Raw genomic sequence first — 13405 nt, 5'->3', positions numbered from 1 at the left:
TGAGTAATTGGTGGTCTGTTGCACAATCAGCACCTGGCCTAGTTTTCACAGCTCATATTGAGCTTCTCCAGCTGTTCATTCCACAGATGTAATGTGATTCCTATGCATACCATCAGGTGAAATCCATGTGTGTAGCCTGTGTTTATGTTTCTTATAAAAGTATTTGCAATGAATAAATCATTGATTGTACAGAAAAAAAAGGGAAAAAAAAGAAGCCAAAGCAGAAGGAAGAAATCAAGACATTAAGGAGCTGAACAGGAGATTTCAAAGTGCTGTGCAACAAGACAAAGTAAAGTATTATAATGAAATGTGCAAAGAGTTGGAGTCAGAAAATCAAAGAGGTCAAATTCGCTCAGTATTTTTTAAGCTCAAGAAACTGAAGAGGAAATGCAAGCTCGAGTTGCAATACTTAAGGATACTTTGGGCAGAATATTGAGTGATCCTGCAAGTATTAAAAGAAGATGGAAAGAGTACACAGAGTCATTATACCAAAAAGAATTGGCAGACACAGAAGAATTTAATGAAACAACATATGCGCAAGAGCCTATGGTGATGAGGGAAGGAAGATCAGACAGCTTTGAAAGAACTGGCTAAGAATAAGGCCCCAGGAATTGATGGCATAACAGTTGACATCTTTCAACTAACAGATGCTGCCCTAGATGTGCTCACGAAGTTGTGTCAAGAAATCAGGAGAGCCACCACGTGGCCAACTGACTGGAAGAGATCTATATTTGTTCCCATTCCAAAGAAAGGTGATCCCATAGAGTGTGGAAATTATCAAACAATATCATTAATATTACATGCAAGCAAGATTTTGCTGAAGATTATCCAAAAACGACTGGAACAGCCCATCAACAGAGAACTACCAGAAGTGCAGGATGGCTTTAGATAGGGCTGTGGTACTAGGGATATGGTAGCTAATGTTACACAGATCTTGGCTGAAACTAAGGAGTAGCAGAAGAATGTCTAACTTTGTTTCATTGATCATACAAAGGCATTTGACTGTGTGGATCATAACAAACTGTCCCTAACTCTGAGAAAAATGGGAATCCCGGATCACTTGATTGTGCTAATGAGAAAGCTATACTTGAACCAGGAGACAGTCGTCAGGACAGAGCAAGGAAACACTTCATGGTTCAAAATTGGGAAGTGTGCACGCCAGGACTGTATCCTGTCTACCTTTTCAATCTTAATGCAGAACAGGTTATCCGTGAGGCTGGGCTCTATGAGGAGAAATGTGGCATCAGGATTGGAGGAAGAATCAACAACAATCTGTGTTATGCAGATGACACAACCTTGCTTGCTGAAACTGAAGAGGACCTGAAGCACTTGCTGTGGAAGGTCAGGGACTGCAGTCTTCAGTAGGGATTGAGACTCAACATCAAGAAAACAAAGATTCTCACCACTGGGTCAATTGGCAGCATCATAATGGATGGTGAAGAGATTGAGACTGTTCAGTTTTGGTTCACTTGGATCCACATTCAACACTCTTGGCACTGGCAGCCAGGAAATTAAAAGATGTATTGTGATGGGAAAGTGTGCAGTTAGAGACCTCTCTAAAGTGTTTAAGTGCAAAGATGTCAGTCTGGAGACTAAGATGCACCTGATACATACTATGGTGTTTGCAATCACTTGCTATGCATCGGAGAGCTAGACAATGACTAGGGATGATAGAGGGAGAATTGATGCCTTTGAGCTGTGGTGTTGGAGAAAAGTATTGAGTATATCATGGACTGCTAGGAAAACAAACAGGTTTGTCCTGGAGAGGGTAAAGCCAGGCTGCTCCCTGGAGGCAAGGATTCTGAAGCTTCATCTGACATACTTTGGACATGTTACAAGGAGGGACCAGTCGTTGGAAAGGGATGTCTTGCTTGGGAGGGTAGAGGGACAGCACAAGAGAGGAAGACCCTCGATGAGATGGATTAATTCAGTGACTGGGGTAATGGAGGCATGTGTGTCGGAGATGATGAGATTGGCAGAGGATAGGGCAAAGTTTAGGGCTGTTGTACATAAGGAAGCTATGAGTCGCAGGCAACTTGATGGCACATAACAACAACAATCTATTCAATCTCTATCAAAATGCTTTATAAAGAAGAGTGTAGCATTAGGATTGGAGAAATATTCATCAACAATCTGCAGTATGCAGGTGACACAAACTTGCCTGCTAAATGAGGCCGATGTGAAAATGCTTGCTGCAGATTGATCAAGGTCTGCCGCCATTAATATGGATTACAGCTCAACATTAAGAAAACAAAAATTTTCACCACTGGGTCAACAGCAACATAGATGGAGAAAAGACTGAAACTGTCCACAACTTAATCTTGGTTAGATCCACAACCAATAACCTTGGTATCAGCAACCAGGAGGTTTGGAGAAACATAGCATTGGGAAATTTGCTGTCAGAGGACTTCTATAAAGTCCTGAAGAGCAATGATGTCAGTTTAAAGACTAAAGTGTGCCTGATTCAAGCCATAGTCTTCTGCTATATATTTGAGAGTTGGAAAATTAAAAAGAATGACAGAAGAAACAATGCCACTAAGTGGTGGTGTTACAGAAGAATGCTGAATATCCCATGGAATGTCAAAAGAACAAACAGATATGTCTTGCAGCAGAAGCAACCAGAGTGTTCCTTAGAGGCAAGAATGACAAAGTTATGCCTCACATACATGGACATGTTTTTAGGAGAGGCTATTCCTTGGAGAGAGGCATCATGCCTGGAAAGGTAGAGGGTGAGTCAGTGAAAGAGAGAAAGATTAAAAAAAAAAAAGAGAGAGAGAAAGATCGTCAATGAGATGGTATAGTGATGCAACAATGATACAGTGGCTGTGGTAATGGGCTCAAGTGTTTCGAGGATGATAAATGTAGTACAGGACAGGAAAGGGCTCAGATCTGTTGTTCATAAGGTTATTTTTGAGTTGTACTTGACCAAACGACACTTAACAACAATAACATTCATATGTAAGATGAAGTTTCATTATCTTTGCCTTCAAGGAGAAATCAAGGAGACCTCACTTTCTCCAAGACAAATGTTTGGTTTTTTTGGCAATCTTCAGCAATACCACCATCATTATTCATAGTCTAGCTCACAGAGGCAGAGTAAGTGACTGAAAAGACCAAGGCATGAATCAGATACAACTTAGATAATTAACAAATCTGCTCCTTAGTATTTTAGAGAGGTCTCTGACAGCAGATTTCCCCACTGTAACAACAACAACAACAATAAGTGTTTAGATTTCTTGACTGTGGGTACCAAGGATGTTGACTATGAATCTTTCTAAGTGAAATTGTTGATAATTTTGGTCATTTCTTCATCTATCATGAAGTTGTTTATTGACATCGTGGTGAAGATCTCTGGTTGTGTTTTTTTATGTTGAAACATAATCCATATTAAAGTCTTTGATATTCTGTATTAAAGGCTTCAAGGCTTCTTCAATTTCTGCAAGCAAGGCTGAGTCATCTGTATGATGCAGGCTGTTGACGAATCTCTGAACCAGATGTCACATTCTGCTTCAAAGAGTCCAGCTTTTCAAATTATTTGCTGTGCATACAAATTAAACAGGTATTGAATAGTGGGGTTAAGGAAAGATACATCCCTGATTTTCCTATGATTATAATTAAGTTTTCTGGGCTCCCATTAACCATAATTTACTATGATCTACACAGTGAACTGTCTTTGTATAATCAATAAAACACAAGTAGACATTCTTCTGGTATTCTCTAATTTCTGATAAGATCCATTTGACATCCACAATCATCTAAACTCAGACTAAATTTCTGGTAGTTCTTTCAATGTATTGTTCTAGATTTTTTGAATGATATTTTGCTTACATGTGATTAAATAATATTGATCTTGTCCAGTCAGTTGACCAGGTATCTTTCTTCCCAATTTCCTGCCACAGATTGGTAAGGACATGCAGGGCTGCATGTGGTATCTGGATCAGAGGAAGACTCATCAACAATCTTCCCTGTTGAAAGTGAAAGGGACTTGAAACATTTACTATAGAAGATGAATGACTATAGCCTTTTATATGGATTACATCTCAACATCAAGAAAACAAAGGCCCTCACCACTGGGCCAATAGCCAACATCATAACAGATGGAGAAAGGAACTATGTTTTCAAGACTTCAGTTTGCTTAGATTAACAATCAACAAAATTTGTAACATCAGTAAGAAAACCAGGAAATGAACTGCATTGGCTAAATCCTGTCAGGGACCTTGCCAAAACACTGATGAGGAATGATGTCAGCCTGAAGATGAAGGTGCACCTGATTTAGGTCATGGCCTTTTCAATCACTTGTTATGAAACTGAGAGCTGGACAGGTGAACAAGGATGGCAGGAAAAAAAAATGATGCTTTTGAATTGTGGTGCTGGAGAAGAGTGCTGAATACCTCACAGACTGCCAAAGGCACAAACATTTAAGTCTTGGAAAAAGTGCAGTAAGAGGGCTCTTTGGAGGCAAAGAAGGGGAAATGCTGCTATTTTGGACATGTTGCTAAGGGAAGATATTCCTGGGAAAAGGACATTTTGCTTGGTATGCTTCTTATGTCTTAATTTCTACTTAAGTCAGAATAGTTATCTACAAAATAGTCATGTTTGTGCTGCTTTAACCTTTCTATGAATAAAAATACTTAAAAAACATTTAACATACTCTTAAACATCTTTAAGTAATGACACAGTAATAACAATGTATTTACTATATATTTATTGCAAACCATTGTGTGTACTTTGGATTCCTAATGTAATAGACTTTAAGGAAGTCAGTGTGTAAATTCTAGCTGTAAATCAAGTCAGCTATTTCTAATCTGGGACTGTTCATACAACTTCAAAAACCAACAATGGTGAAAAACTAAGCTGGGTGTGTAAGGAGAGACAAATGTGATGGCACACATTTTTATGCTCTTATCAAATTCACCGGCATCTTTCCATATATACTTCAATATTTTATCACGATGTAGACAATTCTAACATGCTTTACTATGAAGACTGTGGATTTTTCCCTTTGACTTTATGATTCTGAATCAGTAAGTTCATCAATAAATCTGTGACATCTTTTATTTGGGGTAAAAGCTATGCTTGTGTGTATGGTAGAGAGGTGATTTTAAACTATGTAAAACTTAGAAAATCAACAACAGTGAAAATGCCCTAATAGACATATGATAAAACTTGTTTAAAGCTGACAGGGAGCTGAGCTGCTAACTAAAAGGTGGTGTTTCTCTGTCAGTTTTAATCAACTAGTGATTCCACTAAAAAATGTGCAACCTCCTCTGCTGTAATTTTAGACTCAAAAAACTCATTGGAGAGTGAGCTATGAATCGGTTCTGACTTGATTGCAATGAGTTTGTTTTGGTTTTATTATTATTAGAAATTTTCTTAAAATATTCAAATTGAGAGAATGTTTTTCCTTCCCAAATTTTAAAGTTTAGGTAGGCAGCTCTCTTAAAAATTTCTTAGTGTAGCAAGCTCTGGTGGCCTAGTGGCAAGAAGCTGTACTGCAATCCCAGAGGTGCACGGTTCAAATCCACCAGATGTTCTGCTAGAGAAGGAGGAACAATCTCCTCCGGTACCAGTCAGATCTGATTTGACGGTACACACACACACAACATAATAAAATAAAATAAAAAATAAAAAAAATTCTTAGTGTGGCCTGGACTGATCTCTTGCCCAGAGCACTAAGTTGTGGTCCCACCACTTAGAGGCCCTAGCCTTACCGCCTTGAGGAAGACCTGCTGCCACCCCTCTGAACTTCACCTGAAGTAATGTCCTCCATCCTCCCAAAGCTTGAGCTCCCTTGAGCTGCTGACCCTTTGGACCTGCCTACGTGCAGCAGTTACCTGACAGAAAAGGCTGCTAATTCATAGGGTATATCTTCTGAACTGAAACAAGTCTTTTCTTGAGTCAAAAGATAAGACAGAAACTCAGGCAGGGTAGCTGTCCCACCCTCCTCTGGAGCAGTGACTTCCTGAGCCAAGGTTTCAGACCAAGAGTCAGGTAAAGCCTCAGGCATGAAAAACTCTACCATAGCAATGACACAGAAGAATTAGACTATCTCACACCTTACACAAACCCAAAACAAGATGTCATCTCTAAAAAGTGACATAGTATCCAATGAATTTCTGTAAGCCAGGCCATCTGATGGAACTTCCTGACACAGAATTCAAAAGAACAATGATTTCATATTTTCAATGGGTGAAAGACAAACTTGGAGAATTACAGGACTCTGCAAGCAAAAAACAAAAGGAACTTAAAAAAATAATGCAAGACAATGCAGATAAAGCAAAGAAGGCATTAGAGGCTCTGGAAAAACAAGAAACCACAATCCAGAATATGAGAACCAAAGTTTCAGATGCTGTCAACATGTTGGAAGGGTATATGAATAATCTTGAAGAGATGGACACAGAACCAGTGAAAAAGAAGATAGAATTGTGACCACTGATCTGCTAGAACAGAAAGCAGAATCAAAAAGGAAGGAAAAAGAAGGAAGTCTAAGAATAATGTAGTAAGCAATTAAGAGAAATAACATGTACATAATCTGAATCCAGAACAGAAAGAAACAAGTAAAGGCATGGAGAAAGTTGTGGGAGAATTACTAGAAGAAAACTTTCCAGGCATAATAAAGAATGAGAGACCATATTCAAGAAGCTGAGCTAACACCATATAGAATAGAACCCCCCTCCCAAAAACAAACAAACAAGCAAACAAACACCCCCAATCCTTATCATAGTCAAATTTTCCAGAAACAAAGATAAGGAGAGAATTCTGAAAACAGGTAGGGAGAAACAAAGAGTACCTATAAGGAAGAGTAAATAAGATTAAGTGCCAATTTCTCAGCAGAAACCAAGCAAACAAGACAGTGGAATGACATATATTGAACACTCAAAGAATACAACTCTCTACCAAGAATACTGAAGCCAGCAAAACTCTCCATCATATGTGAAGAAGAGATTAAGATATTTTCAGAAAAGCAGAACTTACGAGAGTTTGTAGTAAGACCAGTGTTGCAGGAAAATTGAGAGAAGTCCTTCTTACAGAGATACCAGAGAAAGCATGAGGGACCAAAGTAAGTAGCAACAACACCAAAAAGAAGTCAACAACATCATAGCAGTAAAACCTTACCTCTCAATAATGACACTGAATGTGAATGGTTTAAATGCACCACTGAAGAGAAAAAGAATAGCAGCAGATTGGATAAAAAAGCAAAATCCATCAATATTATGTCTACAAGAGACATATCTAAAAAGTGAAGACAAAAAAAGACTAAAAATAAAAGGGTGGATAAAAAAAAATATACTAAGCAAATGGCAACAAGAAAAAAGGAGCAGTGATATTAATCTTTGATAAAATAGATTTCAATGCAAAAACCATCACAAAGGACAAGGAAGGTCACTATATAATGCTTAAAGGGTCAATAAAGCAAGAGGACTTAACCATAATAAATATCTATGTACCAAATGATAGAGCTGCAAAATATACAAAGCAAACATTAACAGAATTGAAAAAGAAATAGACAATACCACTACAGTAGTAGGAGACTTCAATACACCAAACTCAAGAAAAGGCAGAACTATAAGAAAGAAACTCAACAAAGATGCTAAAGAATTAAACCACAAATGAACCAACATGATCTCATAGATACATGTAGGCTAATGCAACAACAACAAAAAAAGCATAGTACACCTCCTCCAATGTGCATGGAACATTCTCCAGAATAGATCACATTTCAGGTCACAAGATAAGCATCAATAAATTTAAAAACACATAAATAAAAACAAAGCATCTTCTCAGACCATAATGCTACAAAATTAGAAAGATGTTTTAGGAGAATAAAAAAACCTCTTTAGCAAGAAGTTAAAGGAGAGAAAAAAAATCATACATTTGGTTTGGAAGCTGAACAACACCTTGTTTGAACATGAATGGGTACTAGAGTAAAAAAAAAAAAAAAAAGAAATGAAAAAGTTTCTTGAAACAAATGACAATGAAAACACGTTACCAAAACCTCTGGAAAACAGCCAAAGCAGTTACTAGAAGTCAATTTATAGCAATAAACAAACACCTCAAAAAGGACGAAAAATAATTGACTCTCTAACCCAACCATCTCCAACAAACTGAAAAAGAACAGCAAGAAAACTCGACATTCTCTAAAAAAATTGAAAGCATAATAACTAGAGTAGAAACAAGGCAAATAGAAAACAGAAAAATTGAAACCATTAACAAAACCAGGAGTTGGTTCTTTGAAAACGTCAATAAAATTGACAAACCACTAGCAAAACTAACAAAGGAAAAGAAAAAAGAGATACAAATAATCCTAAGAAGAGATGAAAGGGGCAATGTTACAACAGAACCAACTAAAATAAAAAGGTTAACAATGAAATACGATGAAAAACTACCCAAACAAATTTGAAAACCTAGAAGAAATTGGCAAATACATAAAAACTCATAACCTACCTAAACTGATACAGACCAAAATTGAACACCTAAATAGATCCATTATGAAAGAAGAAACTGAACATATAATAAAACAACAAGTGCATTTTATCAAACATTCAGAGAACTGTCACCAATTTTATATAAAGTATTTCAGAACATAGAAAAAGATGGAATTCTAACAGACTCATTCTATGAAGTAAACATATCCTTGATATCAAAGTCAGGTAAAGACATCACCAAAATAGAAAACTATAGGCCAATATCTCTCATGAACACAGACACAAAAATTCTGAATAAAATCATAGCCAATAGAATACAACAGTACATTAAAAAAATAACTCACCATGACCAAGTGAGATTCATATCAGGTATGCCAGGATGGTCCAACATAAGAAAAACAATCAGTGTAATTCATCACATTAACAAAACAAAGAATAAGAACTACATGATTCTATCAGTTGATGCAGAAAAAGCCATTGACAAAAGTCAACACCCTTTCCTGATTAAAACATTCACAAAATAGGAGGGGGATTTCCTCAACATAATAAAAAGTACCTAAGAGCCAACATTGTTCTCAATGGAGAGACATTAAAGGCATTACCTTTGAGAATAGGAACTAGGCAAGGATGCCCACTATCACCTCTCCCATTCTATACTGAATTGGAAGTCTTAGCAATGGCAATAAGAGAAGGTAATAAGAGATAGCCAAATTAGAATTATCTCTATGTGCAGATGATATGATAGTATACTTAGAACCTAAAGATTCAGTGAGAAAACTACTGAACATAGTCAACCAATTCGGCAAAGTGGCAGGATACAAGAACAACATACAAAAATCAATTGGATTTTTTTTTAAATCAATTGGATTTTTCTACAGTGACAAAAAGAATACAGAACTGGAGCTAAGAAAAGCAATATCCATCACAATAGCTAATCACAAGATTAAATACTTGGGGAGTAAATCTAACTAGAAATACAAAAGACCTAGTCAAAGAAAATTATAAAATATTACTACAAGAAACAAACAAACAAAATACCTGAAAAAAAAATAAAGAATATACCATACTCATGGATAGGAAGAATCTATATTGTGAAAACGACAATTCTATAAAGGTAATCTACAAGATCAATCCCAATACAAATACCAATTCCATTCTTCAATGAGGCAATTTCTAATTTCATCTGGAATGGAAAGAGATCCCAAATAAACACAGCACTCCTGAAAATAGAAACAAAGTAGGAGGCATCTCACTCCCTGATTAACTGTTGGTGGGAGTGTAAAATAGTGCAACTACTATGGAAACCAGTATAGCGCTTTCTCAAAAAGTTGGAAGTAGAAATACCATTTAACCCAGCAATTCCACTACTGAGAATATACCATAAAGAACCCAGAACTGCTACCAAAATATATATTTACACACCCATGTTTATTGTGTTGTTCCCAAAAGCAAAGAGATGTAAGCAACCCAAGTGCCCAACAACAAATGAATACATATTAAAACTATGGTATATTCACACAATGGAATACTACACAGCACTGAGAAACAAGGAACTAAAATATACAAAATGGCTGACCCTGGAGGATATTATGCTGAATGAAATATCTCTGGTATAAATGGGCAAATACTGTAAAATGCCACTGTTACAATATATGATTATACATTAGATGAATGAGAGCAATCTGGAACAAGGGGTGATGAGAGGGAAGAAAATATGCAATCATAAATAAAAAAATAGAAATTTAAAGAAAAAGAAATACTAGCAAATATATAGAGAGGAAATGTTAGAAAAATTAAAATTAGAGAAACATGACAGTGTAGTTTCTTAGAAAGGAAGAGTAACTATATTGAAATAATATTGAAGTATGCTTCTTAGGGATTGATATGACTTTTGCTTTAAAAAAAGATTATCATTTATAAGGAATAAAAGTAGGTGAGACTGGATTTACTATAAACAGAAAATATTACAGGTACAACATGTATTGTTGTTGTTATGTGCCATCTAGTTGTGATATAACTGACCCTCCAGCAGATTTCCAGAGGTTGTAAATTACATGCGAGAAGACTGCTCATTCTGCTCCCAAGGTGCACTTGGTGGATTTAAACTGCCTGCCTTTAAGTTATAGCACAACTCCTTACCACTAGTACATAAGAGTTCCCTGTGCAAAATATATTTGTTGTATTTAAGTATTTTGATATGACGTGTTGTCATAACCAGTTATTCTAAGTAAAGATTATTTTTAACCTACCTCACAGCTCCTTAGTCGGCAAGCCCATATTGGTGTGTTAGAAGAAAGTGGCTGAAGATGAGCCAGAAGAGGTTCTTCAAGTATTCTGAGTAAGGTAGGAATAGACATAAAAACATACTAGGTGTATTAAATATATACACACATGCAGAAAAGCATTCAACAGCTTTAACCTCCCTGGTAGCATCAGAAGGAATTTCAATATTAAGATCAGCATTAAGATATTTTAACAATATAACTGTTGCTGTTGTTGTTGTTATGTGCCGTCAAGTTGCTTGCGACTCATAGCGACCCTATGTACAACAGCTCTAAACTCTACTCTGTCCTGTGCCAATTTCATTGTCTCCAACACACTCATTCCGACTGCCCCAGTCACCGAATCAATACACCTCCGAGAGGGATTTCCCCTCCTGCGCCTGCCGTCCACCCTCCCAAGCATGATATCCTTCTCCAAGGACTGGTCTCTCCTTACAACATGACCAAAGTATGTTAGACGAAGCCTCAGAATCCTTCCAAGGTGTAGCCCGGTTTAACTCTCTCCTGGATGAATGTGCTTGTTTTCTTAGCAGTCCATGGTACCCTCAACACTCTAACACCCAAGCTCAAAAGCATCAATTCTCCTTCTATTCTCCCTGGTCATTGTCCAGCTCTCTGATGCATAACAAGTGATTGCAAAGATCATGGCCTGTACCAGACGCACCTTAGTCTCCAGAGATACACTGTTGCTCTTCAGTACTTTAGAGAGGTCCCTAACTTTCCCATCACAAGAAGTCTTTTAATATAATACGATATAACTAGAAACTAATTTAAAGGATGTGATATCATCTTCTTTGACATTATCATTCTATTAGCTGGTAAACTAAAGGCCTTAATTTGTTCTTCCAAGTAACTATAGTCCCAACAAATGTCCATACTTCAATGTACCTTTCAAAAACTAATTTAGACTATTCTTACAACTTACAAAATAATTTCCTATTTATTAAAAGTCTGAATAATGCAACAATAATTTTAAAAAGAAATATTTTTAAAAAGAGCAAACAAAGCATCTTGAGTTGACTTGTAAAAGGCAGCAAACTATGTTCAAGCTCTAAAATTAACGTCATGTATAGTGGAGCTTTGGGGCCTTAGTGGCAAGAAACTGCACTGCAATCCCGAAGGCCAGTGGTTCCAGCTGCTCTCAGGGAGAAAGATGAGAAATCCTCGTCCTGAGCTATTAACTGTCTCTGAAAACCCAACAGAGGGTCAGCTAAGGGTCAGTTCCGACTCTATGGTACACAACGATGACAACATATTATCTAAATAAAAATAGTGTGAAAAGTAACTATGTTCAAGTTCTAAAATTTAATATAAAGTATGTTGTCTTAATCCAAAAGTACTTTCATAGAAAAACGAAAAGAATACAATGAATACTGAAACACCACAAATATAGATCTCAAAATCATCATGAAGAAATGTTACCAAAAAGCAAAAGTTGAAAAGAAGTTAGCAAAACACAAAAGATATAATTGATGTTGTGTGCCACCAAATGAGAACTGACCCACAGCTGACCCTCCAGCAGGTTTTCAGAGGCAGTTAATCACATGGGAGGAGACTGCTGATCCATCTCTCCTGGAGCAGCTGGTAGATTTGAACTTTGGAATTGCAGCACAGATTCTTACCACTAGGCTGCCAGAGCTCCCTAAAAGATGTAATAAAGCAAAAAAATCCTAAGCACATTACCATTAAAGAATTAAGTACATAAGTAAAAACATAAGAAATTGTTAAAAAACTTTTATTTTATGCTGATTTATTTTAAAAATAATGAAAAAGTTTAAGAACTAGGGGAGCTCCGGTGGCCTAGTGGTAAGGAGCTGCAACTACAATCCCAGAGGCGCACGGTTCAAATCCACCAGATGCTCTGTCGGGGAAGGAGGGACAATCTCCTCCTGTACCAGTCAGATCTGATTTGATGGTACACTCACACAAAAATAATAATTAAAAAAAAAAGTTTAAGAACTAGAATAGTACTTCTTTATTTGAAAAAAAATAGTGTCAGACATTTTTAAATAGTTTTAAAACATAACAGGCATCAGAAAACCAATTTTCTCTAGAATTTTCTATTCATATCACCACAAAAAGTTTTGTTGGTTTTTTTTTTAATTTTTGTGTGAGTGTACCATCAAATCAGATCTGACTGGTACAGGAGGAGACTGTCCCTCCTTTCCCAGCAGAGCATCTGGTGGATTCGAACTGTGCGCCTCTGGGATTGTAGTTGCAGCTCCTTGCCACTAGGCCACCGGAGCTCCCCTACAAAAAGTTTAAAAATGACAAGTTGTGATAACACATTATCGTGAATGTAATTAATGTCCTTAAATTACATACTTTAAAAGACAAACTTTTTAATATATGTGTTTTATAACATACAAAATATTTATATAAAATTATAATGGGACAGTAATACTGAGTAACAGTAGCACTTGGAATATTTACAACCTTTAGAGCTGCCTTCTTGTTGTCAAGATGCCAGTAAAATAATTAAAAACATATTATAGTCTATTTCTTCAATTTCTGATTTTTTTCTAGTTGTTGCTGTTGTTATGTGCCGTCGAGTCGCTTGCGACTCATAGTGACCCTATGTACAACAGCCCTAAACTCCACCGTCCTGTGCCAATCGCACTGTCTCTGACACTCCCATCCCAATTATCCCAGTCACTGAATCAATCCACCTCATAGAGGGCCTTCCTCTCCTGCGCT

At 36.8% G+C, this 13405-nt stretch overlaps 1 protein-coding gene across 1 annotated transcript in view; it reads right to left on the bottom strand.

Moving 5' to 3' along the window:
• CARF (calcium responsive transcription factor) overlaps positions 1–13405 on the bottom strand; it is an 88160-nt gene that overhangs the window by 65626 nt on the left and 9129 nt on the right. Inside the window, 1 exon segment of the mRNA XM_006889151.1 lies at positions 10676–10760. Coding sequence (XP_006889213.1) covers positions 10676–10760 — 85 coding nt within the window.

This window comes from Elephantulus edwardii, unplaced genomic scaffold (assembly GCF_000299155.1).
Source record: "Elephantulus edwardii isolate Elephantulus edwardi_28Jun2011 unplaced genomic scaffold, EleEdw1.0 scaffold00075, whole genome shotgun sequence".
NCBI classification, from domain to species: Eukaryota; Metazoa; Chordata; class Mammalia; order Macroscelidea; family Macroscelididae; genus Elephantulus; species Elephantulus edwardii.
This window is presented reverse-complemented; position numbering and strand designations above follow the sequence as displayed.